This window comes from Corvus kubaryi, unplaced genomic scaffold, assembly GCF_017639235.1.
Source record: "Corvus kubaryi isolate FWS band 111438036 unplaced genomic scaffold, C.kubaryi_AGA036_p1.0 138, whole genome shotgun sequence".
In the NCBI taxonomy this organism is placed as follows: domain Eukaryota; kingdom Metazoa; phylum Chordata; class Aves; order Passeriformes; family Corvidae; genus Corvus; species Corvus kubaryi.
The window spans coordinates 17059236-17083860 of record NW_024580672.1 but is presented as its reverse complement, the minus strand read 5'-3'; the positions used below and the strand labels follow the sequence as shown (position 1 = coordinate 17083860).

Here is a 24625-nt window from a genome sequence, read left to right as displayed (position 1 = left end):
ATTTGAGACTTTCAAAACTTGGAATTGGTGTATTTTTTACTGTTGCTCAGTATTAGCCTGTGGTCTTCTCTGGCTTATTCTCCTGCCTTATCAAGAATTCTGAAATAACAGACACATCTGCCATTTTTGCTTTTGTTCTCAGTGAATATTGACATAAAATTCTGTTTTCTAATGGATGCATATTACAATGATTTTACAATGATTTCATGAATAGAGCACCAACCCAGGTTAAATAATGCCAAGATTCTAGTATTACCAGAGGAAACAAAGAAAATCCAAATCTCAGTTGACAAGCTGATCCTTAGTTTGTCCTTTTTACTCCTACTGTAAATTTTATGCAAAGGTCACAGCAGTGCTAGTTCGCAGACTTTAGTAATCCTTTAGTATTTACACCTTCTGTAGGTTCTGTAACTATATATACAGAACAGATTGCTTCTGATACTCTTACATAACAAAGCATGCAACACTGCACATCCCATAGAATTGATCTCAAATGCATTTGTCATCTAAATCTAAATTTCACAGTGCAGATTTTTTTGTGTTTAGTCATAAAAATATATGCAGACTTGAGAACAACTGTGTGTGAATGAGTACAATAGAACTAGGGTCTCAATGTCTGGTTTAATATATAGTTGCACAAATAACAAGAATATTGATAACAGCATTAACAATCTTAATGAGGGAAGAGCTTTGCATAGAACTAAATGCAGATACCTTGGCTGGACAAAGTTGAGTTGTTCAGAACTGTGGCAAACTCTGTCTTTACTCACTGCTTTTCCCAGCTTTATTTGTAGGAGTAGATGCTGTTTTTTGAAAAGGAGCACCAAAATTATGTTCATTCTTCACACTGAAACATTCTGCTCTTGACAAACTGTTGAAAGTAAGCTGTGAATACCTGATAAATAGGGTTAATAATTTTTAACAATGCCTCAGCTGTAACAGCAGCATTGTCAGGCTGGTGCTGCACCAGTGTAAAGGATTTGAAGAAGGCAATACTAGTACAACAAAGTCAGATAGTAATTCTTATTTTTATGCTGCAAACACTGATTTAATCACCGGTTTTCTCCATTAAACTACTTTATATCGACATCTTTCATTTTTCTGTCCTTTGAAGGTGGTAAATATGATTGCCATTTTATCCATTTTTGTTATAAATGAAACAGACTTCAGAGCGTTTGGCTGTGCATCAGTTGTTGGAATGCTGCCATACACTAATGCAGACTCCCCACTGTGAGCCCAGTGGAGAATTATACTTTGATTCACCAGATTGTATTAAATAGTCCAGCTGTTGGGATTTGAAAGATAGTTACCTCCAAAGTGAAATAAAAATGAACTTGGCATTTATAGCTTTGACCATTTTTGTAGTGTTGGGCAATCAGCTTTTCAAAAGTAGCACTTTTTAAAATAACCCTCTTCTGGTTACACTGCTTTAAAAAGTTTAATTTGCTGTAACATTCAAAATACCCCGCCCTGTATTTTTCTGGAATGATTGGCAACTTCTGCATAAAATAAGCATTATTTTCCTTTTGAAATCACTAGCTTCTGAAGATAATCAAATGAGTCTGAAACTGTATCTATTAGTGCCAATTTCTGCATTAATTAACTTATACCAAAGTTCTAATGTTAGAGACAATTCTTATAATTAAAGCTTGAACATGGAATTTCATTTGCCGTATCCAGCGCTGCAAGCTGAGTAAATTCTTTCTGAAATGGAAAGTGCAGCAACTGTTGTTTCTGTGATTATTTTCTTGGTTTTAAGCTGTTCATTTACTCTCTCCCCATCAGGTGGGAGCTGGTGCAGTCCCCACCCCATGTTCTAATTGTTGAGTGGGCTGACCTCTTTCTTCTTTGTCATTTTCTTTAGGACAAAGACTGTCACAATAAAGGGCAGTTCATGGCAGATGGATCCTGTAGCTGAATTTCTTTCTATGGCCTCCAAGTTGATTCTACTTTTTCCTATCAAGGGTGCTGCCTTGCCAGTATGGAAGACTGTTTGTAATAAATGAGCATGAAAATTTAAAAGAAAAAAAGTAGAAGAGAGGAAGAAAAGACTCTGGACAAGCCAGTGCAGTGTGTGTAGGACCTTCCAGCACCAGGGATTTCAGCCCAGTTTGGGCTCTGTGGGTGTGGACAGTGCATCCATAGTGGTGTGTAAGGCCCTACTAAGGATGGGCCAATGCAATGTGGCTGCCATCCCTGAGCCTGCCTGGCTCTGAGCCCACAGGCACTGGGCTGACAGGCTCTGGGAGGCTCAGGCTCTGGGAGGCTCAGGCTCTGGAATGCACGGTGCAGGAGGCACAAGCCTGTGCTCCCAGGCTCTCTGTCAGCCCTCCCAGCACGGTTAAGGTGGAACACCCCAATCTGCCACTTGTTCAGGTTGAGCATTCCCAGTGTTTGCCATGTTCTCTGCTGGTGCATTCTGGCTAATCTAAGGATTTGCCTGCATGTTTTCAACACCAGTACAAAGCTTTTGAATATAGACAAGTGCTTTTAGTGTTCATAGGCTGATGCCAGCTTTGACAAATAACCCAGGTGTCTCTGACCTTTCCTTCCTCCCCGCTCAGAGGCTTTTTATCCACACAAATCCCTGCACTGCAAACAATGGTGGTGTAGCCCCATTTCTGCAGCACAGAGTGTGGGTTGAACACCCTCGAGAGCTCAGCAAAGCCAGTGGGTGAATTTCCAGAAATCATTAGCACTTGCTCCCAGTGAGACCAGCAGCAGCCAAGGGAACACCTACCTGGTTACTCTGTGCCTCAGAGTTGTGCAGTGCAGCCCCAAGTGGGTGGCTCTGGGATAGAGATGTGGAGAAGCCATTTCTCAGTGCCTTGTTTGAGTTCATTTTTCATCTTCCATGCCTGGCTTAACGAATGGTCCAGGAGGGGGAATGTGACTGCTGCATTTTGTGCACTGCTGTCTGTACATAACAGCTGTTAAATCCTTAAATGTATTTGTTAGCTTAGCAGACCTGTCTTGGTCATATGTGCTACTAATAGAAATGCTTTTCTGTGTTTTTATGCTCTTCTGAATATGTGAACTGTCATCTGTATTTATATATTTATTCTTTCTCCTCTAGATCAACCAGTCACACAGAATTTACAAGAAAAGCTTCGAGCAGTGAACAAGAGACCGAATCTGTGGTAGTTTTAGATCCTGTGTCCACCAGTGGAGATCAAATGTCTGAAAACACCCTGAACCAGAACAAAGTGAAAGAAGAGAAAACCAAGCCACCGCATAATGAAACTAATGTTGAGAAAATAAAAGAAACAGATAGTTCTAACTGTTAATTGTTACTCTGAAAGGCTGTAACTTTTGGGAATCATTATCTGGACATGTGAATTGCTTAGGTGTGTTACTAGGGGCTACAGTCTGTACTCCAGACAGAAATAATACAGATTGAAATGGTCTTTTGTATGCAGTTTTTGTTACATGCACTGAAGTGTTAAATTACTGTGTGTCACTCAAAATCCCTTTCCCATTTAATTTGCAGGTATGGTTATTAATTTCTTAGATAGTGTCAGTTACCTTTAAAAATGGATTTGAAAAGGGTTTTTTAACTCTTCTTTTATTGAGAAGATGCCTTGTTAAAGGTCTGTTCCAAAGCTTGCCAGAAGCCCCTTGCATCCCTCTTGAGCTGGACAGGTTTGGGTTAGACCCTGTAAGTGATTACACCCTCATCAACTTCAGTATGGGAGGGGTGATACTAATTATTAATAAAAATGTGTTTAGACACATTGCTCTAAAAATATTTTAATATCCACTTAAACCAAGATCTTGTTGGTCCCCTGACTGCTGTTCCCACACAGGGAGGAAATGAAAAGCACAAGCACAACCCTTCTGTCTCAGATTCCCAGGGGACAGAGACTGAAAAGCAGAGGCAGTGCAGCATCTCATTGTGGTACCAAGATTTTTGGCAGCGATAGCCAGAGTCAGGGGTTTGTGGGCTGGGACTGGTGCTCTCATTTGGGTTAAAAGCTTTCCAAAGGAGGACTTGCTCCTGAGTTTTGTTTCAATGTTACACAGCAGCTTTTGGAACTGCTGCAGCTGGAGTCTGTTTTTACTGCTGCACAAAAATAACTTGCCTTAGGCTCCAGTGGGCATGGGCTGCGTTTGGGATTGATTCTAGGACTGCAAGTTATTGGGAATCAGCGTTCTGAGAACTCCCAGTGCTAACAAATGAGCCCTTGCTTTGAACCTGGCACACACTGGTGGCATTAATTTCTTTATGAGGTGACACTTCAGGTGTCTGTGTTTGATAACACAAATCCCAGTTTCCCTCAGCCCTTATTGCCTATGACGACGGTGAGATAGGAACATCATTGATTTGCTCTACTGCCAATTCACATTCCATTGTAGTCTCTTTAAATTCAACACAGTATCTCATTCTTTTATAATGAACAAATGGAATCAGGGATTTGCCTAAAGATTGGTGTAACTGAAATTGGGTGGGCACGTACTTGAATGCACTTGGATTCTTTTTTATTTAATTATTTGAAACAGTGATAGTATTGAAGGATGAATGTTCTGAGTTTGTTGGTTTGGCTCTGCATGCAACTGTCTGGTGCTTTTCCTAAAAATAAAATGATAGTAATGAGTGTGGTGGTTTCACATCTCTTTTGGTGGTTTTTGCATGTTTGCTACGAAAATCTTGGGCTTGATCTAATTACTGAATTACATACAGTTCATAAACTTGCGGAAATTTGTCTCTCATTGATATTTTCATTTCTTGGGGGCAGCTGGTTCTGGTTGTTAATTTTTCACTTATTTGTCTGTTACACTGAATTTAAAATGCAAAATTTCATATATGTATTTTTTCCTCAAATTATTGCTGCTGTATTATATGTTCAAATTTTCAAATTATACAAAACCGAGAAGTTTTTCAAGAAGCATTTCTTTTACTTAAACTGTTTTGTTACCTAGAACATAAATTATTTCTTTAACTTTTCATTGTTGCTTATTAAAAAGACTCCTGACAAGTTTCCCAGATCTTGTGGAATTGACTTGTTACTCTCTGCTTCCAACTGGAGCAGGCTTCCTACTGATGCCAGTCACAACTCTGTGCCCAACATTTGGGGTTTGCACTGATGCACTTGTCTTGAGGGCTACAACGGGAGCAAAATCTCCTTTGCAGGCTGGATCTCAGAGCAGCATTGAGGGATGGGGGGATGGAGCAGCGTAACAGTCAAGGCCTTTGTTTTTTTGTAAAATGTGGTGGTTTTTTTTTTTTTTTTTTTTTACTGTTTGTCAACAGCTTGCTCTTTGTATCAAGGGAGAATCTGATTTTCTCAAAACAAACATTTAGTTTTGGACTTAACACAGCAGTATTTGTTTTGTCAATTTGTAAATGCAGCACAGAATTTTCAGACTATAGTCGCTGCTCAGTTAATTTCGCTTCAGCTGAAGGCAATGATCCCTGGGAAAAGAGAAGCCAGTATTTGAAATCTCTTAGAGATATTTGGCTGAAATGCTTGAAAAGAAATGGATTAAGGAAAATTTAATATATAAGTTTCATACTAGAATGAAAATAAATTGATTTAGGAGTAGTTAATATATGAGTTTCCTAGTAAAATGTTTTTTTTAGAGATTTATCCCAAAGTTAATGTGAGCTGCTGTAAGTCAGCTGCTGTTCTCTGGGAGCTGAGCTGTGAACCTGCAGGGCTGGCTGAGAGCTGTGGAGGCAACTAATCCTGCTCTGGAGCAGGAAGCACATCAGGAAGTTGTTCTGGCTGTGATTCTGCAGCAAAATCAATAAATTCAAGTTTTGCTTCACCTGAAACAGAAGAGAAAAAAGCAGCTCATGTTTGCTGTAATCGAGTTTGTTGTAATGTTCTCTGGTGCACACAGATGTTTGAAAATGTCACATGATTCTTACAAGAGTTGAAACACCTTTAGAAGTCTGGTCCTTAGAAAGGAGCACTTTGATTACAGGATCAGGACATGGTGCACATCAGCCTGAGTTATGTATTGCATTCCTTTCTTCACTGATCATCTCACCTTACTGCCGTATTTTTTTTCCCCTCTGCACTGGTGCTCTTGCAGAGTTTCCATTAGCTGACTCTGCCTTGTCCCTACCCCAGCCTTGAGCAACTAGATGAAAGCCCCTGTCCCGGTGTTGCTCCCGTAACAGATCACAGTTACTGCCACTAACAGTTCTCCCTGGTTTTCCCAGCTCTGTGACTCTTTCTCCATCCCTGCCCTCACCACCAGCTCCCCGTTTTGCCCCACACACGATGCCCACGCCACCCTGAGCGCCTCTCAGCCCTGTGTCACCGCCAGGTGAAGGGGAGGCCCGGCTGGAGCAGGTCACACACCCGTGCAGGTGAGCTGCTGGCCCATCATCGCCACCGGGGCTGCTCTCAACTACTCGAAGGAGAGCGGCAGGCAATGGGAGAGCCTGGATGCGATGCTCCTGAGCCCCTCACACACTCCTGATGGGCCAGTGTCACCTCCCAGCCATGAGCCACTTAGAGTGCCCTCGGCACGGGCTCTCCTGTGTATTCCCAGCTCCAGCCCAGCCAAATGAAGAGCCTGGTATGCAGCTCAGACCTGCTCTCACTATTTCCCTGCTGTTGATTTAGGTACTGGATCTTATTTCTGCCAAATGATTAACGGTGTCGGGGATTGTTGCTGTTTCATTTCATCAGATATAGGTCTAAATATTTGTCAGACTCGAGAGCCTTTGTTTAGACTATACTATTTGAGGAGGGAATATATTAATACTGCTGAGGCAGTTAAAATTCATAGTTCTATAATTATCTGTCTTATTTTTGAAAAGTGCATTCTGTGAAACTACTTTCTCAGCAAAAAAGAATTTGTGTCTGTGTTTCAATTTTTTGCAATGATTATTTATGAGCAAGGAGGAGATTTCAAAAAGCTCAAAATATTTTCGGTAAAAACAAATTTCAATTAAAAACTTTGTTCTATAGTGTGCATGTCAAGTGCTGCTACCCTATGTGTAGAACACTGAAAATTATTACAAACGAGGGTAAAATGACTTAATTCTGCTTCGTGTTTCCTTTTCTTAGGCATAATACAATTCCTGCAAGCCTTTTCCTTCCTTTCTTCCTCTCCTTGTCTCTCTGCCTCCCCTTCAGATTGCTTGTCTTTATTCTGGCTTGATTGATACCTGAGCAAGTGAGAAGTGGCTCTAATGAACTGTTAAGCATTTAACAGTGCCTTGGTACAGTGTAAAAAGAAGATGCAGATCCTGAAACAGGCAGGCAGATGCATACAAGTGGCTAAGGCTGAATGTGCATCGTCAGCTTGGGGTTTTCTTGGGTTTTATTTAAGGCTTACCCATGCAATTGCAGCTTTCCAAACACATTTTGCTGGAAATGTACAAAAGAGGGTTGTGAAATGAAGTTTTGTTAGCAATATATGTTTAGGGCCTCGAGGGAGGTGGGGTATTTGCCCTAAAATTCCATTTTGGCAGCTTTTCGACATGTTATATGCATGGTTTTTTGTTTCGTTCCCTTTGCACCGTGGGCTTCAAGATTCTAACCAATTAATTCTGGAGAAAAAGCTTAATGTAGGCTACTCCTCAAGAAGGGGGCTCTATTTTAACATTCAGTAAACAGATAATCCATTAGGACAACAATATACATTGTGGCAAGTGCTATCCTAGGTTTTTTTTGTCAGCCCTTATTTACAGCCTTTTGATTTCCCTTCCCTCCTGGGGTGCAGTTTCAATCATTCTCCCTCCAATCTTTTTGCCCGTATTCATGGCAGGCTGAAAACAAAGTAAGAAAGAGGCTCGTACGCAGCGTTCCATTGGCGGCCAGTTCCTCCTCTATAGCCAGCAGCCGGTTGTATTTGGCCACCCTTTCTCCGCGGGAGAGACCTCCCAACTTGAGAAACCTGGCACCCAGACCAACAGCCTGCAACGAGAGAGCGCCCGTGGTAAAACTCCACACTCGGGGAAGTGAAGTCATTCCCAGTAATTCAACACGGTATCCTATGTCTAATTTAACACCCTCATCTCTCCACAGAGTGAAACGGGGGAAATAAAACCTCTCAGGGAGAGATTTGCCAGATACAAACAGTAATTTTTGCTGGTATATGAAATGAAATTTTATTTGCAAAAGATTAAATATAGTAGTGTTAAGAATTTTTGCTTAAAATATTGTTACTACACAGGAATGTTTTAAGTAACTCGCATTTTTTTATAAACTAATGCAAGCAAATGGATCATAACACTTTTGAATATACTCCCTGCTTTGGCAAATTTCCTGTGTGTTCTCTTTAAATTCAAAAGAATAACCACTCTCTGTGGGGAAAAAAAAAACAACCCTCTAGAAAAAGCCCATTTTGTAAAATGTTGTTTCTTTCTCAAGCACAAAAAGGCTTTCTCTGTGAAAAATAGTACATGTTAAAAGCAGTATTTTGCAATTCTGCAGTTGAACAGCTTTCAGTACTTACCAGATCCACGAGGCTCTCATCTAAAGATTCTCCATCTGGACTTCCTAATATGGTAATATGTCTTTGACCTATATATAACGGGAGGGAAAACCTTCATTAGAGTGTATTTTATGTATTTGACACAGAAATTGTTTGGACCTCTCATTCTTTTTTTTACCCTTGGGCTATCCAAGCTTAAATACAAACAGGAGTAAAACCCACCTTACAAAAATGTAAACTATATTTGTTTGTTAAGATTCTGTTTTATTTTCAGATGGATAAGGGAACATCTAACATCCTGTCCTAGTCTCTGTCTCTCACTGATCTGTATGGTCAGGCTGTGCTATTTATTTTAAATATGCTCCTCACTATAGTAATGATTTTTCTTCTCTTTGAAAAAGAATTTACCATCCTGACTGAATGAAATCTCTTAATTGCTATTTACTCGCTTTGATACAGCGATTCTGGGTGTTTTTAAGGAACAAGAAAAACACTAAGCTATATTAAATTTGTCCATCTATTCCTTGGGTATAAAAATGAATAAACAAAATGTGATACAAAGAGAAATCTTACATACAAAGTTGCCCAGGTTCTTAGTACTGTTACTACAAAGGCTCAATAGTATGTAGTCAATAATCTATGTAAATGCAATTTTAAATAGTTTGTACTTGCTTTAATTTTTAAATTATTAATGCTAAAATTAATCAAAATTCAGATGAATTGATCACATCTCTTTTATTTTAATTCTGATATCTAACTTGGTATGCAGCATGACACTTAGCTGCAGTGTCAAAGGGCACCCATATTCAAAACATTCAGTGTATTAATTGACTACGGTTGGAGCTTTGAATGCTGTTTTAAGCTCCTTGACAGGGATCTGTGAATGAAAACTTGAATTTCAGTTTCTCCTGACAAGTGCTTTCTAAATTAGAAGTGTCAATAATTAAATAAAAAGATGTAATATTTATGGGTGTGGCTCGTAGGGTTTGGTTTCAGCCTTTCCCCCCTCTACTCACCATCGAGAATTCCAGTAAGTTCTATGAGGTCTGACACCTTGGTTTGGTTAATGTATTTCAGCACAACACCACTGCACATTGCTATATTTATGTTTTGGTCAGTTTTGAGTTTGGAAATATGTGTGGCAGCATCTTCAGCAATCAGGTAGCATTTGGAACCAAGGGACCAACAGATGCTACTCCACTGTTCTCTGTCCTGCATAAATGAATAGAGTAAACAACTGGAGTTTAAAAAACTAAACTGAATGAAAACCCCAGCAGAGGAGGTAAAATAAAAAATTAAATAATAATTTGGGTTTAATTATAAATATGCCCTTCATATAAATAAGTTACATTTTATACTGTATTTTAAATTTGTCTGCCTAAGAAAAACATACCGCTTGGATTTTCCTTGGATTTTAAGATTTTGCTAGAAAACATAAATTTCAATCTGAAATTAACCAACACTATTTGCACAAAATATAGTTAAAAATATCTCAAATTAAATTAAGTGTAGGGATTTTCTATTTTGATTTCCTTCCTGAAATTTACTTCATTTTGATAGAATATAAAAAAATTTTTTATTGTTTTATTCAAAGGACTCATTTTTGTGTTCACATTTTAAGTGTCATGGTTGTTTGAACATAAAATAATGAACAGGAGACATAGACTCAATGGCAGGACCCATAGGGAACAGCAGAATACAACGCTCTCTTTTCTAGCAAAGCTCCATTTTTCAGGGTCTTTGTTTCTTTATTTTAATGCATTGTCCACATGGTAGACGATTCAGGCTAAATAAAGGACAAGGATATGTAAAGAATTCAAAGGAAGAAAAGTATGAATTAATTTGCTTGCTTCGTGTCCACAGAAGGCAAAGTTCTCACATTAAAAACATTTCTGCTTCATAATTCTGCCAGTGGTTATTCTTGGTCTGTGGATCAGACAGATTTTTGTACCTGTCGACTTGAAATCAGCATCGGGGCCATTCCTGTACGGATTTCAAGCCGGTGTGTTAAAGAAAATGAAGTTTTTGACACCTGAACAAATGTTTAAATTTAAGCACCAACGTGGTCTGGTGTCTGGCAATGAATTATTGAATTGGTACCAGTACTAATCCTCAAAGATCTAATTATCTGGGGCAAAGATGTGGCATGGGTAAGCCCTGGAGATCTGGGAGGAGGAAGAGGAGGAAGAGGAGGAGAGACATTTTTCTTAACTCTGTACTCTGTTCCCAACTGCACTTCACTATCTGCTGTAATTTTCCTGCTGATTCTCATCTTGCAAATATTTTCCTTCATAAGAATTCCTAAAGAAGTTTGCAGCCCTGGCAGGAGTGGGGAATAACCTGGTGTTTTGGAACATGGTTTTTCAGAGAGTCAGACTGAAACAGTACAGGGAGGCAAGGCTAACAAGGCTGAGGTAATACTAAACACAGTTATTCCGAAAATGAACTTTTAAAGTTCCAGCTAAGGACAAAATGAGATGGATTTTGAAGTTCATCAGTTTTAGAATTATTGATTCAGGCACTGGGCAGATTCACAAAGCCAATATCACTTTGCTTCTCCCTTCAATCACAGTCTTTGTGTTTTGTTCATGAAAATGAACTCCCTCTATGTATTTTTAAGAAGATAAAGTGCAATTTGACACTGAGAGCAAATTTTTATTAAGTTGTGCAACTGCAGAATCTTGGCCTACAATTGTAGGTTCTGCAGCAATTAAGTTTTTATTCTTTTTTTTTAATACATGGAAATTTAACCTTATGTATAAATGTATATATTTAATGTTATGCAATCTCTTTTATCCATCTGTAGTTTGATAACATGTTTAATAGTATTGTGCTTTATTGCTGTAGTTGATTTGCCACACTAATTAACTTCTCTAACTTTGATAACAGAGGTAAATACAGGGTGTCTTACTCCCACTTCAAACATTCTGCCAAGCAATGTTGCCAAGTGACAGGACTTTAGTTACAAATGCCCATCACAAAGAATTGCAGCAATAGTGTTTTTTGGTGATTTTTTTGTCTGAACATACAACAATGTTCAAATATTTTCTTCTCCAGCATAATATAATATAATATAATATAATATAATATAATATATATAATACAATATTAGAATACAATATTGCATTACACATGACTTCTTGTAATACACTTGAATTTTACAGTTTTACCTTACAATTTGAATTGTGCACATAAGGAGGGAAACGTAATAAAAATAACAGTGGTTTAGCAAGTAAAATCAAATAAAAGAGCAATTTCTTTTAATTCTTTAAAGTATGCATACTGACTGTATTCTGTTCATGCCAGGATTATTTCCTATCAGAAATTATGTCAAAAATACAGAAAAATTTGGATATTGACAATAAAATATATTCAAATAAATTGTTAGATGCATTTTCTAGTGATATTTTTTGGTGCTTAAAGACTTGAAAAACAGAAGCTTTGTATTTTACATGTTTTGTAAAAATGAGAAAAGCTCAGTGATATGCCACTGAACAGTATCATCAGTTTTTAAAGGACTGCTCTGTGTCTTACCTCTTTTCTTAAGGGATCTATTAATGCAATAATAAAAGGAAAATTATTAATCATTTCCACATACATGGCAACCATTTCATCAGGACTTTTGAACGTTCCAGTGAGTATTTCATATTTTCCTTTATCCTAGAAGGTAAAAAGCGTAAAAGGTAGGAAAGTAAGACCCTTTTGAAAAGCAGGGTGTACACATCTCTGTTAAGGCAGTGGGCTGTGTGTGCTTCAAAGAGAAGGCATTCACTCATCTGCTTTACTCTGTGTCTGAGTTGTCAGCACATTGTTACAGAAAACTCTGCCTAAAATGACACTGTGGGTTCCAGTGGGCTCATGCCAAAGTCTCTGAACAATGCCACTGCCAAAGGAAGAGAGATCTATTTCAGCACTTTCTAGGCATCACTGCCAGTTTGACACTGGCATTATTATAGCATAAGGTTAGCAGTATTTGACATTTTTATTGAATATCATGTGAAAAAAAATCTCATTTTTCTCTTCAAAAACAAGGGGATTTCTTTTCCTCATTTTCACAAAGAAAATATCACTGGGGAAAGGAGTGCACCACCCTCAGTGCTCAAAACCAAGATACTGCCTTTCCCTGCCTCTTTCCCCTTTCAAAAAAAAAAAAAGAAAAAGAAAAAAAAGACTAGTTTAAAATCACTATCACCATTCTGGGAATCACAAACTACAGCCTGGGAGGAATTTTAAGAACACATTGTGAAACTGTGCAGGATATCCACTGCCTTAGTGACTTTAACAGTTCAATAACAGAAAGTTACAGAATTACTGATAATTCAGTGGTTAAGATTTTGCACATTCTGGTATAAGGATACAGATATCACAGGAGAACAACTGCTTTCACAAAAGATATTGGTAATGGAATCTTTGGCACTATAGAACACCCAAACATGTAAAAGCTCATGAGGTACTAAATGGAAATGGAAGTTTCTTTTCCTGCTTAGAGAAAAGCCTGATTGATCATGGAATAAGGGGCAAGAACTGTAAGATTTCATTGGGACATAAATAGATTTTGTCAAATAAAAACATTAAAAAATTAAAATTAAAAAATTAATGTTGATGCACAGTGAGATGGGCACTAATTATATATAAACATACCATAGTAAAAGTACACGGAAATGTTAGGATAGTCAGAACAAAACAAGAGATGTAGCTTAATGTAATGGGAAAAAAGCAGATTCAACCAGAATTTATAAATGCAGAGATAATTCTTTCTGTTTGCTTGGTTAGTACTTTAAAAAAAATGGAGTTAGGAGCTAGTAGGTGAGTTTGCAACATAATAATAAATAATGTTAAACAAGAGCTACGTTTATTTTAAAACCCAAGAAAATAGATATTGAAAAATAACTTACATAATCCATTAATTGATGAGCAGCACAATTTATTGCTAAGTACATGTCTGTTCCTAGCTCCAGACCTGTATTTTTGCAAGCTGCTTGCATTAGGAGTAGCAGTTGTTCTAGATTATCATATCCTGTTGTCAGGCAGCCTAAGTGTGATATTCTTTTTAAGGGTGCTGGCTGAAAGCAAATCAAAAATAATCACTTTATTTACACACATATATATTATAAATATTTATATTCCTTTTTCATTGTCATTTCAGTCTGCATTTAGTCATCAAATTAAAAATTTGTTCTCAGAAATCTCCTTGGCAGCTTTAAGGACAATTTTCTAGCAAAGAGGGATTATGAAGTGCTAATGAGTAGAGAGCCAGTAGTCCTTGGAAATAGTCTGGCCATGTAGATCTCAGTCTTGTGTGGTCAGTACTGGTTTACAAAATTATTTTAAAGGCACTCAACAACCACTGAGGTGTCATGAATACTCTTGTGCTGTGGACCAATCTTTTGACACAAAAACATATTCTGCTTTTTTAAATAGCTTTTACTCATTTATCCTCAACTACAACATTGATATTGACTCTATGGAGTGTTCCAAGACTTCTAGAAGAACAAATTTCATAGAGGGGAAATACCTCCAGCCCAGCTGCATGCAGTTGTCTGCTTCAGGGACAGTATTCCTGGACATGAGCCTCAAGCAGAGTTACACTGAGCAAGTATTTCACATGTCCTTCTGTTGTCAGTTTTTTTGTAGGTTTTTCAAGTACTGATTTTTAACTGTAGGGTCTGCGAATTTTGGGTTATAAAGATGCAGCAACAGACAGCAAAAAAAGCTGAAGTCTTCATGCACTTCAGATGGAGGTTAAATCTGCAGTTTCATGTGGTTTTCAAGATGTCCATATGCTGTGCCTTATTACATTCTATTAAAAGCACTTTTTATCTGTATAAAAAATTTCTCTGTCTAGTTTTTACTTCCATAACCTAAATAAGCTCTTCTTCTTCACTGCCTACTTTGTAATTTCTTTTTTTTTGCCCTTACAAAAAAGTTCAAACTCACACGGTGCTTTTATCAGTTTTAAATTCAGTTTCACTACTCTCTCCTTTAGTTTTCTTCCACTGAAATAAAAGGAATTTTTTTCAGAGAATCTAATGCACTGTTTCCTTGTGTGTATCTTACAGAAATATTCTACTTTATGATTGCAGTACATATTGTGGTACTAATATGGAAACTACCCACCAGGAAAACACTGGCCAGCATCTTAATGATGGTGAATTTTTTAGCAACAATAAAATAGGAAAGCTCTTCTTCATCCTTTCTTTTTTATACTTCACAACAGTAATGATTCTCACCTGATAATATTTAAATCATCTCAGAATGAGGAGAAAAACCTGCATGGCATTTCCATCCCACTATTTGGAAAACTCATCAACAAACTACCAGTTTCGAAGGGATAAAAAAGATCATTTGAGTCATATAAAATACAGTCCTGTGCAATACTGTGAGTGCTGCCCTTTAGCTGCTGGTTTGTATCTGCCATTATCTATAACCTCAGACTGGACCTGGGAACTGAATGCAGCAGGATAAAGAGGGGAGTTATGCTCCCAGGGTTAGGAAACAGCACAGTCTGCAAGTCTTACAAGTAATAGTTTTATGGCCTACATGATCAAAAGGGCATGTTCTCTGCTGGTGCTGCAAAATGTTCATTTGGATAAATTACCAGAATTTCTATATGAGAAAAATTACCAGATCCCAGGAATTTTCCCCTATTTCCTCTACTGTCCCCCAGGAAGGGATGGTATAGTCAGAAGAATCTAAATTATTATGTAAAATATGAGCCTTTGGAATATTTAAGTCTTGCCTTGACCTTTCCAAAATGGTGATGTAGATTAATGCTTCCTTTCTTAAGAACATTTCGGTTCCTTGCTGCTGTTAATACCTTGTTGAAGGCTTAGAGTTAAAATCTCTTTTCTTACCGGAGCTTTCTTCCCCAAACTTTGTGCTTTTCCTTTCTTACTGTCTGCTTGTGGACCAGGCTGTTGGAGTGAAAGAAGAAAGAAATCAATTCCATGGAAAAATAAAAAGATGACAGAGACATCTCAGAAAGAAAAGATAAGATAAAAAGATTGACAGAATTTTGGTCAAAAGAGATTGTAAATATGTAAGTTAGGAAATAGCTTTACTTAATAGTTTAATAGTTTTATGTTGTGGTGGTTACTCATTTAAAATGTTTATTTCTATGTGGACATCTGTCCAACCATCATTTGGTTTTCAAGACATTCTCACCCAGCCCATCAAAAATACAGGGGATCTTAGAAATGAGAATCTAGACTCTGTACTTGGAGAAACCCAACTACCTTGCCTTCCAAAAAGCCCATGACACACCAAGACTTATTTACTACTACAGTAATAGTAATACCTTGAATAAAACTTGTTGCATGTGAGAGGTGTACCAAGATCAGAATATATATTGTATATTCCCCCTCATACTATTCACTCCCAGTATATTCCTTCAGGTAAACAGAAAGCCTTATGCTTAGGACAATATTTTGTTCTAAATGTTCTAATTTATTATCACCAAATGGCCAATGTTTTATTCATCTGTCAGAAAACAACATCTTCTGTTCTGTGTCATGAGCCTGTAACAGGCTAAGTGTTCCACGTGTATGTTTAAAAGGACAATGGTAGTAAAAAGATTAAATTAAGTACATCTCACTGTTAGAACACATTTTTATTGTACCATTTTGCCTGAAGGCTCCAACAGTCTTGTCAATTCTTTCTGAATATCCTGAATTCTTTCTATGCCCTGAAATTAAACAACAGTAATCTTCAAAAGGAAGTTCTATTAATTCATATTAGCAACTTAAATAAAAAGAGATATAACATTTATTCTAAAGGCAAATTTTAATATAAAGTCTTAAAAAAAGCCCAAACCTTTAACTCAATCTCTCCACCCACAAAATGCAGACAAGTGTCCAACAACAAACAGTTAGCAGCAGTGGAATGAGAAGGAATATTTGACTGTGGGATGTCAAGGAAAGCAGTCTCTTCCCCAAAAGTATCCCTTCACAAATCTAACAAGTAAAAAATATATGGGTCTGCATTTATATCTGAGAAGTGCAAAGGTGATAATCCCTGTTCCCAGTTGTGACTCTGCCTAAGACTTCCTAAGATCTGACAAGACTGAGTGCATTTACCTTCAGAATACTTCCAGGAAGCAGGAAAAAAAAAAAATCACTGTCTTGATTTTAAACATTGGGGAACACTCCAATTAAATTAATTCATTGCTTTTAATGCAAGACTCTTTTTTCTTTTCAGCTGAGCTGGTAAATGTTGAGTGCTAACTTTGTAAAGGACATTTCAGATTTTCTCAAACTGTGCCAGTAAAGGAATACTGAAGGGGGCAGAAGTCAGTCACAGCTGGCAACACTACAGGACAAACAGCTTCGTGTTCTGCACTGCAGCAAACACCTTCCTCCTCTCCCATGGGCACTGGGAGGCATCCTTTGAATGGGGCAGAATTAGTGACCTTATTAACAGCTCTGGGGGACAATCCAGAAAAGTTAAAGGAAAAGCAAAAAGAAAGAGAATCGAGCTCAGCTATTTTTTCAGGTCACCAGCACACAAAGTAGAAATCACAGCCCTAATGAAGGCATCTTGTGCAGATACATTCTTTAATGCAACACATGGCTAAACAAAAAGAGAGAGGGCTGATCCCATCTGTCTCACACATCCTTCTTGTTCTTTGTATTCCCTTCTAGTGTCACAATATCATTTTAGAGCAACATATTCCCAAATATTTTATGCCTTCCTGTGAATTTGTTACGGCTTTTGTTGTTTTGTATGCTATATCAAACAACTGCTAATATTTATAATCTACTAATGCAAAATCTATTATTGTATAACAGAATCCCTTGACATCTTCAATGCACTGATTTTTCTCCTCTATATAAACATACATTTTCAAATTAAATCTTCATGGTTCTCCTTTTAAATCATCTTTTCACTTAATTTAATGTTATTAGTGTTAGAGTTCTGCACTGACTAACATCTGTTAAAACTTTGGCCTTGCAAGCTAACAAAAAGATGAAAAATATAGTTTGTAAGGACTATATTGAAAAGACCTGTATTCTTATGTACATATGTAGTTAGTATGATGTCTATAGAATACATTTACAAAAAAAAAGGAAACAGTACCTGTTTGAGTGATAACTCAACTGGTGGTATAAGCATAACTTCTTTCACTAATTTCAGTTTCGTAGGTAAATTTTTTTCACAGTTCAACAGAGTAACCATTGGGAGTGGTAGAATCATTTCTTTAGGTGACTCCTGTAATTGGGAGTGCCAGGTGAAAATAAAAACGTAGAATAATTTCTAATATATTTTAGTTACGGTACAGGGTTCAAAACTGCTACAGGCAATGGTGTTAAGGGTGTATTCTATGAGGCAAATTTAATAACACTGTCACAACTGGCTACGATAATTATGATAACTGGGATAAAATAAACAAAATTACAAAGCCACATGTACCTGATCATGTTTCAGCAGTGCAATATATAAGTACAATGGGACACGGCTAATGGTGGCCCCAGCCTTTGCTATGGCAAGTGATGTTCCCCCAATGGCCAAGCTGCCACACAGCACGGGTTCAGCAGGTTCTGCAGGTGGGATGGGATTCTCTTTCACTAACACCTTCTTTACTACAAGAGAGAGAGTAGTATTAAATATTTCCTTGGTTCTAAACATATGCTTGTGGATCACAGTCATGTGAGTAAATATGATACTGTCATTTCAGTGTGTACTCAATGTATTAAAAACCAATAATTAATTTTTTAAAAACTTCATTTTGTCAGCCATTTTATATGGAATGACCTTACAAGTAAGCACAGTATCTGTCCTCACTTTGTTTCAAATGCATTTCAAGTTTGTTTCTTTTGGAGATCTTTCAGCCACTGAAATATGTATTTTTATTTATCTGTGTTTGAATCAAATAACATTATATCATTTTCAGGTTCCTTTCAAAGCATGTTTTCAGTTTCCTTTATTGTGCTCCTTAAATGCTAGGATTTTGCATTAAAAACTGGAAGATTACATTATAACCTGATTGGGAGTACAAACACTTGAATTCTTCTAATAATTACTGTGAAAAAAGTTCAGGTCTATTACAACTGGAATTCCCAAAGAGAAAACAGGTCTTTTAAATATTACACATTAAATTTTCATAAGAATTTATTTCCCTTTCAGATAAAATAACTTTTTCCAAAATGCTGTAAACCAAGCAGTTCCCAATAGCACTTACAGGGAGCACCTACTGAAGCTGCAATAAGTGGTCTGATTCCCAAAAATCACTGCACTGGGGACTGTTTTATATTGGCTCCAAATAGTCAGGCACTGAGTCTAACAGTAATATCACAGTTGATGTCACAATTAGTGAAAACATGTAATAGATGTATCAGCAGAAGCTTGACTGAAGTATCATATACACCACAGTGATATCTGGATGGACCTGACAACTGCAGAAGTTAAATTTCAGGTCAAAGGTGAATTTACTGTGCACACATTCAGCATATGAAGTGGGAGGTTTTTTACTGACAGCGTATGGTAATTGCAACTAAACTGATAATAATAATTTGCCAAAATTTTCTGCCCGTCCAACAAATGACAACAACCCTTTTTTCTCTCAGTTTAGTGTACAGATGGAGATAACATATGGGCTTTTTTTCCCTTTGGGTTGTTTGGTTTTGGCCATGTTTTCTTACCTTGTTTTTCTAGTCTCACACTACTTTTTCCTTTTTCCTCTAGTAGAATGTTTGCTTACTTCCTTTTACTCTATAGTACCCTTCATTCCCATCTCATCCCCTTCTTTCTTTCTCTTTTGCTTTTCTCTGTATTTCCTCCTTTTCTCAGTGTTAGAAGGAAACTTTCCTTCCTCCTTCTTTCAACTGTTTTCAACTTCTATCTCAATTCAATTTCCATTTTCCTGCTCAGTTCTGTGATTTCCTTTTCTTTCCTTATCATTCTCATTTTTATTCTTCATTTACATCCTCCTCCATTCTTATTCCTCACTCTGAAGAATAATAACCTCCTGTCTAAACCAACTGTAAAACAAAGGCAGAAACTCTGTTCAACCAATACATGTGAATGATGAGGAAACTGTATTTTCCCCTCCCTCATTCTGCTGCTGAAACTGCTGTGATCAAAAAGGTCAGGAGAGAGTAACCAAACCCTCTGAACATGAGACAGGATGTGTTTTAGGACTTTAATCAGTATCTGTATTGCAGAAAATATCAAAATTAATTTAAGTAAACCTGGTTTTCCTCCTTTTTTTTGCTTAGGTATTGGGGTTGGAGGGCATGAAGCAGGGGCAGGAGTAACTTCTGCTGCTTCTTCTTCCTCTCGCTTTTGAATTTCCTTTTTCTCTTCCACCTTTTTTGCAAAGTATTCACTGAAGGAAGAGGCATAAAAATTACTGGGTCAAAATACTGTTAGATGTGATAAGTAGACATGTGATACAGGCTAAAGAACATGCTAGGAGGTAGATTAAGTGCATGTATTTGAGCTTCTACCACAGATGCACTGTGTGAAGCTGGAAAGTCCATAAATTTATCATATAATTATTTTTTGGTAGTCATCTGCAGCATTGATTAAAGAAAAAGAACCAAAAGCAAGTATCCCAGACCTTAGCACATGCTTTGTAAATCACTCTGGTTTTAAAGTCAGCTCTGAGAAGACAATCTGAGCATGAAGGGTTTATTTCCTTTGCATGGGTAGTAACAGATCCTGTTGTAACTTCATGCCATCCACCAGCCTGGCCTAGGTTGCTAAGCCAGCAGAGGTGAGCTGTACACTGGTTATTGTGTGGCTGCAAACTCAGGGCTGGCTGAATTTCAATTATATGCATGAAGTGAAATCTTCACCCATGGGTCACAGAAAGCCAATTCAAGCAAACTGAGTATGTAAGATGCATAAAGTAGTGTAAACAATGCATTGAAATCTTACTTAGACTCACTTTCCAACCAAGTCCTTATTCCCTTTATCAAGGTTTTCTCAAATCTAGCCTATGTGGAAGGCAATTAGGTGTGTTTGCTACAGTCTGTGTTCAATGTGGCAGCCCAAACCAGCATGATTTTTATATCATAATTAAGAAAAGCAGTAAATAATGTAGTGCAGTGGATCTGAGACAGACATGACATCCTAAGAATATTTTTTTTAAATAGTAGAAAACATTGAATATTCTATATGTCTTTCATTAACAATGTAAATTAATGGTAAATATTTTGAATGCAGTAATTTTTATAATATGCAGGACCTACCCAAGCATCTTATCAGCTTGACACTGGTCAGTAGACTCCAAGTCTCTCAACATTGTGTTCAGTGATTCATTGACCCATTCCACAGCAGTATGAACAGAGTCCTTTCTTTCTTTCTCATCAGCTTCAATTGTTTCAGGTAAAGCATTTTCAGGTATTTGAGAATGAGAAGCCATTATAGTGGAACAAATCCTCTGAAAAAAAATAAAAACCCCCAAGCAACAAAACAATGTAAAAAGGTTTAAAACACTATTTAGTTTCTAACTTGGAAATGTCATTTGAAAGACTGAGAAGTATGTCCTTACCAACTCTACAAGTACCTATCTCCAAATCTATTTGCTCCACTTGTCTTTTCTCATCCAGCACCTTCTTCTGAGACTCTTATACTTTGGTAATTGTAGACATTATTCAAGTTTTTTGACCAAAATTATAACTACATAAAGAGGCAAAAACCCTCTGGCAGATCTTCCTTATACATATATTATGCTACCAGAATAGAATGGAGTTATTTTAAGGACCATACAGTCATTAGGACACCTTTTATTGCAGCTGTTGGTAGCCTGTTGCACCATGATTCATCAGCATTCATGCTTAATGCCATCCCTCATGATCAGTTACTTCTGTCTTACTTAGATAATTTGAACCTATCTTTCTGTACTGATGAGGAATAAATGGTATTAAGTAAATTCACTTAAGGAAGACATCATTTACAAATTTCCCACAGCTGCCTGCACTAACAGCATTAACTTTACATCCTGTGAATATCTATGAGGTTACATGTAATTCAAGAATTAAGTGAACCAGAGTTTAACTGAGGGAAAGTAGAAATAATTACTCCACAATAGCTAGAGCTGCAAAGATGTAACTTGAATATTTCAGGCTGGGGAAGAGATGAGCCATCAATTCTGCACTGCAGGTGCTAAATGGCTATGTTTGACTTTACTATCACCCACATCAACCTATTAGCTCAGTGTAAAAGAAATGCCTTCACCTATACTGTTTTTCACCTGTACTGTATTTTTCTGAAAGTGTCACACAAAGAGAAATATAAGGGTCTGAAAATTAAAGAAAAGGTGAAATGAAAGTGAATGTATAAGGTTAGTATGGGGTGAAAGGAAAACCTATATGATCACTAAGACAGAAAAAAAAATTAATATACAAAGATAGACTATCAGATCCCACTCATAAAATATTGTCTAATTCACAGAAAATAAAGTTGCCATAGTTGCTGCCACTAACTTTTCACAGCACCTTTTTTTTTCCCAAGTTACAACACTCAACTGTTGAGTCACAGGGATTTATATCTTATCATAGAGATGGAAAATAAAACATTCCTTGAGATGTGAGAAGAACAGTACCTCTCCCAGATATTGTCCTAGTGAAATAAGTAAAAAGAGAAGAAGCAGCTCATACCTTCTCATAGTTTTTAACTGTGCAGTATATTTCCACTTCTAATGTTGGCTGACCAACTCCATCAAGAACTTTTCTTCCAACCAATTTGCATATTACTGGTGCTTTTGAAAATTTAGAAAAGTAGTTAGCCTTAAATGAAGGAGAAAGAAGTCCATTAAAAGCCAATTTCCAGGCAAAGAGGCTTTTATTCCACGAAATATCTTTCAATCAAATCCACCACTGAACAAATCCATTATGGGTCCCTTCCAACTCAGCATATTCTATCATTCTATGTTTTATATGTTCCAGCAACCTTTGAGCCCTGTGAGAAAGGTGGAAACCAAGACTTCTGGTAAGTGGAGTTCTCTTTCTTCTTCCAACATGGTCTTTAATGGGCCTGATGAACTATCATAATTCAATATATTTGGGTCTCTGTTTGTAGTTAATAAACACCAATGGTTGGTTTAAAAGAAGGATTACATTTTTACCTGAGCTTTCTACGTACTTCCCTACTAGTTTCATTATTTAATCTGGTATCAGAGAGTCATCAAACCACAGCTTGCCAAATGGGAAAACTGCGAAACACTTAGAGCTACAAAGAAGAGGAACATGCCAACTACCAAGCAAAGCAAGAAAAGCTGTTACCAGCTCCAGTCCCTTCCACTGATGATGGCAAAACACTTGGAGATGGGAAACAGTATAAGACGGAATGAAATGAAATTTCAATTCCACAGCCACTCTCCCATCAAAGATCATACTAGAAATCATTTTTTTCTAAGAGTTGCTGGCAATTCCAGTACTGCCACTAATTGAGGTTGCATTAGGACTACTGTAAACAATATTTTGCCAAGTGGGAATAGGTAAAATTGGTCTGACTCTTGACCCTTCCAGTGCGGCCCATTTGCCTTTCATGAGCAGTTGCAGTGTGAACAGCACCCGGTCTCTTGCTGGCCCGAGAGCCATCACTGCTGAGCAGCGGTTTTGTTAAGGACAAACAGCAGTCCATCTGTGGACTACTTTGTTTTTTGTGTCGAGACAAGCAACTAGCAGGGACACGAAGCCCGGCAGCTGCGGACATGTACTTGGCACAGCGTCCAAGTGCCACTGGCCACAAACACAGAATCACCGCAATCCTTGCGCGGGCCAGGGGGGAAACCACTGAATTGTCACCACTGAGACGCCGAGCTCCTCGCTGCACCCCCTGGCCTGAGGGCAAGGGCTGGCAGCGAGCACGGCGGGTCACCCACACGGCCCCTCGCGCCGCCACCCGCCGGGACGCAAGGCCAGAACAGGCGTCTCCAGCCCCGTCCGGCTGCTTCCCGGCCCCGCGCTACCAGCTCCCCGTAGAGATCCCCGGGGCGCAGCGGGAACAGGGTGTTCAGCGCCTCCTCCATCCGCTCCGGCACCCGATGCCCTCGGTAATATTCAGCCGCCTCCCGCCGCAGCCGCCCCCGCCGCTCGCCCGCCTGCATGGCGGAGCCGCGGCCGCTGCCGGGCAACGGAGCCAGGGAGGGCCCGCCCCTTCCCCCGCTCCCTGCCAGCCCCGCGGCGGGACAGCGGCGCTTCGGGGCCCTTTGCCTGGGCCCCACGTTCCCGGGGCTCTGCTCCCTCAGGAACACCCCGGGCTGGGAGCCGGAGTGGTTCGGTTTGGCCCGGTTTCCTCCTCAATGCCGCGGGGTGCTGGCGCTTCTCTCGGAGGCTGGTCATGACCTTCCAAGTCAGGACGGCCCGAGCAAGCGCTCCTCGGTTTTAAAAGTCTCCGAGCAACAAAACTGTGCAAGATTATGGTCCTGAAAGAGGGACAGGATGTGGTTTGGGAAATGTCTGGTGGAGACGACGCTGTAAAACGCCCACAGTAACTCCTGCGTTTTAAAGCCCTCCGCTTTCAATGAAGAGAAACATTTCTCAACCGAAATGATCATTTTTAGTCTGCAATTTCCTACAAAAACTTTCACTTTGTTACACTGTTCACGGGTAATTTTGTTGAAGTAACTGAAAATGGAGATACTTAAAAGCTGTTAGGTGCACACTTCCCCAGCTCTAAAATCAATATGTGTGGACCTTTGCTCATTGTGTGCTCACTTCTCCAGGTGGGGTGATAATGAAGAAAAACCCTTAAGAAATCATTTTCTTTTCCTTTCACACCCTTTAGAAATACTATGCTAACTCTCCAGAGAGTTAAATCCTCTTTTTAAAAAGCTGTTTCCTCTGAAAAAGTTTCTAAACTGACACTACGTGTTCCCTGAGGAGAGTGGGTAGCGAGTGCCTCATTAAATTTTTTTACTTCAGGAGGAGTTCATGTGGTGGATGGCTGCTCCTTTGGGCACATCACTGCTTCATGAGGGGCCTGTGCAGTCAGGGGGCTGGGTGGCAGTAGTTAGGTAGTGCCAGATCTTTGTCACATGCACAGGCTTGCCCCAGAAAGCTCCAGTTCAAATAAATATTCCTGGAAGAACAGGCTTCTGGAGGTAATGGTACGGTGTGGCGGTCTCTGAGCACGATCGTATGCTGGGTGATCCCACCCAATGTGAGAGCTGTGCCTTCTGATATATTTAAGTGCCTCTGTATCAGTTTCCCACCTTCTGGCCTTTAACAGCCTCTAAACAAAATGCATCATGAAGGAACATGTTGGAGATAACAGGGAGACT

The 24625-nt window shown here is 38.5% G+C and overlaps 2 protein-coding genes across 5 annotated transcripts in view; one reads left to right on the top strand and one right to left on the bottom strand.

Annotated features, from left to right (window-relative positions):
- Positions 1 to 4595, top strand: part of SHTN1 (shootin 1) — a 47574-nt gene extending 42979 nt beyond the window's left edge. For both annotated transcript variants that reach the window (XM_042019419.1, XM_042019418.1), the window contains exon 16: positions 3077 to 4595. In XM_042019419.1, coding sequence (XP_041875353.1) covers positions 3077 to 3287 — 211 coding nt within the window. In that variant the 3' untranslated portion in view covers positions 3288 to 4595. The remainder of the gene's footprint in view (positions 1 to 3076) is intronic.
- A 620-nt stretch (positions 4596 to 5215) lies between these two features.
- ENO4 (enolase 4) lies at positions 5216 to 23808 on the bottom strand. Of its 3 annotated transcripts, XM_042019415.1 has the most exons (14): positions 23312 to 23805; positions 21999 to 22127; positions 20589 to 20779; positions 19584 to 19720; positions 17806 to 17975; positions 17473 to 17604; positions 16016 to 16081; positions 15252 to 15311; positions 13293 to 13460; positions 11932 to 12057; positions 9414 to 9609; positions 8419 to 8486; positions 7760 to 7877; positions 5589 to 5770 (listed from the first exon to the last, which is right to left on the bottom strand). In XM_042019415.1, exons 1-14 carry the CDS (start codon positions 23447 to 23449, stop codon positions 5682 to 5684), a joined length of 1788 nt encoding a protein of 595 aa, XP_041875349.1. In that variant the 5' UTR covers positions 23450 to 23805; the 3' UTR covers positions 5589 to 5681. The 3 variants fall into 3 exon arrangements, with proteins under 3 accessions (XP_041875350.1, XP_041875349.1, XP_041875351.1); XM_042019416.1 differs by lacking the exon at positions 7760 to 7877 and having other exon boundaries at positions 5216 to 5770; positions 23312 to 23808; XM_042019417.1 differs by lacking the exon at positions 11932 to 12057 and having other exon boundaries at positions 23312 to 23806.
- Between the last annotated feature and the right edge of the window lie 817 nt (positions 23809 to 24625).

Bases quoted from the DNA above. Each gene is read 5' to 3' on its own strand.
- ENO4 (XM_042019415.1), bottom strand. From the start codon at position 23,449: ATGCAGGCGGGCGAGCGGCGGGGGCGGCTGCGGCGGGAGGCGGCTGAA. The intron at 17,976-19,583 runs GTTTACTTAAAT...TCTCTCTTGTAG, and splicing joins AAAAAAAGGAGGAAAACCAG to TAAAGAAGGTGTTAGTGAAA. The intron at 12,058-13,292 runs GTAAGTTATTTT...TTTACCTTCTAG, and splicing joins CTCATCAATTAATGGATTAT to GATAAAGGAAAATATGAAAT.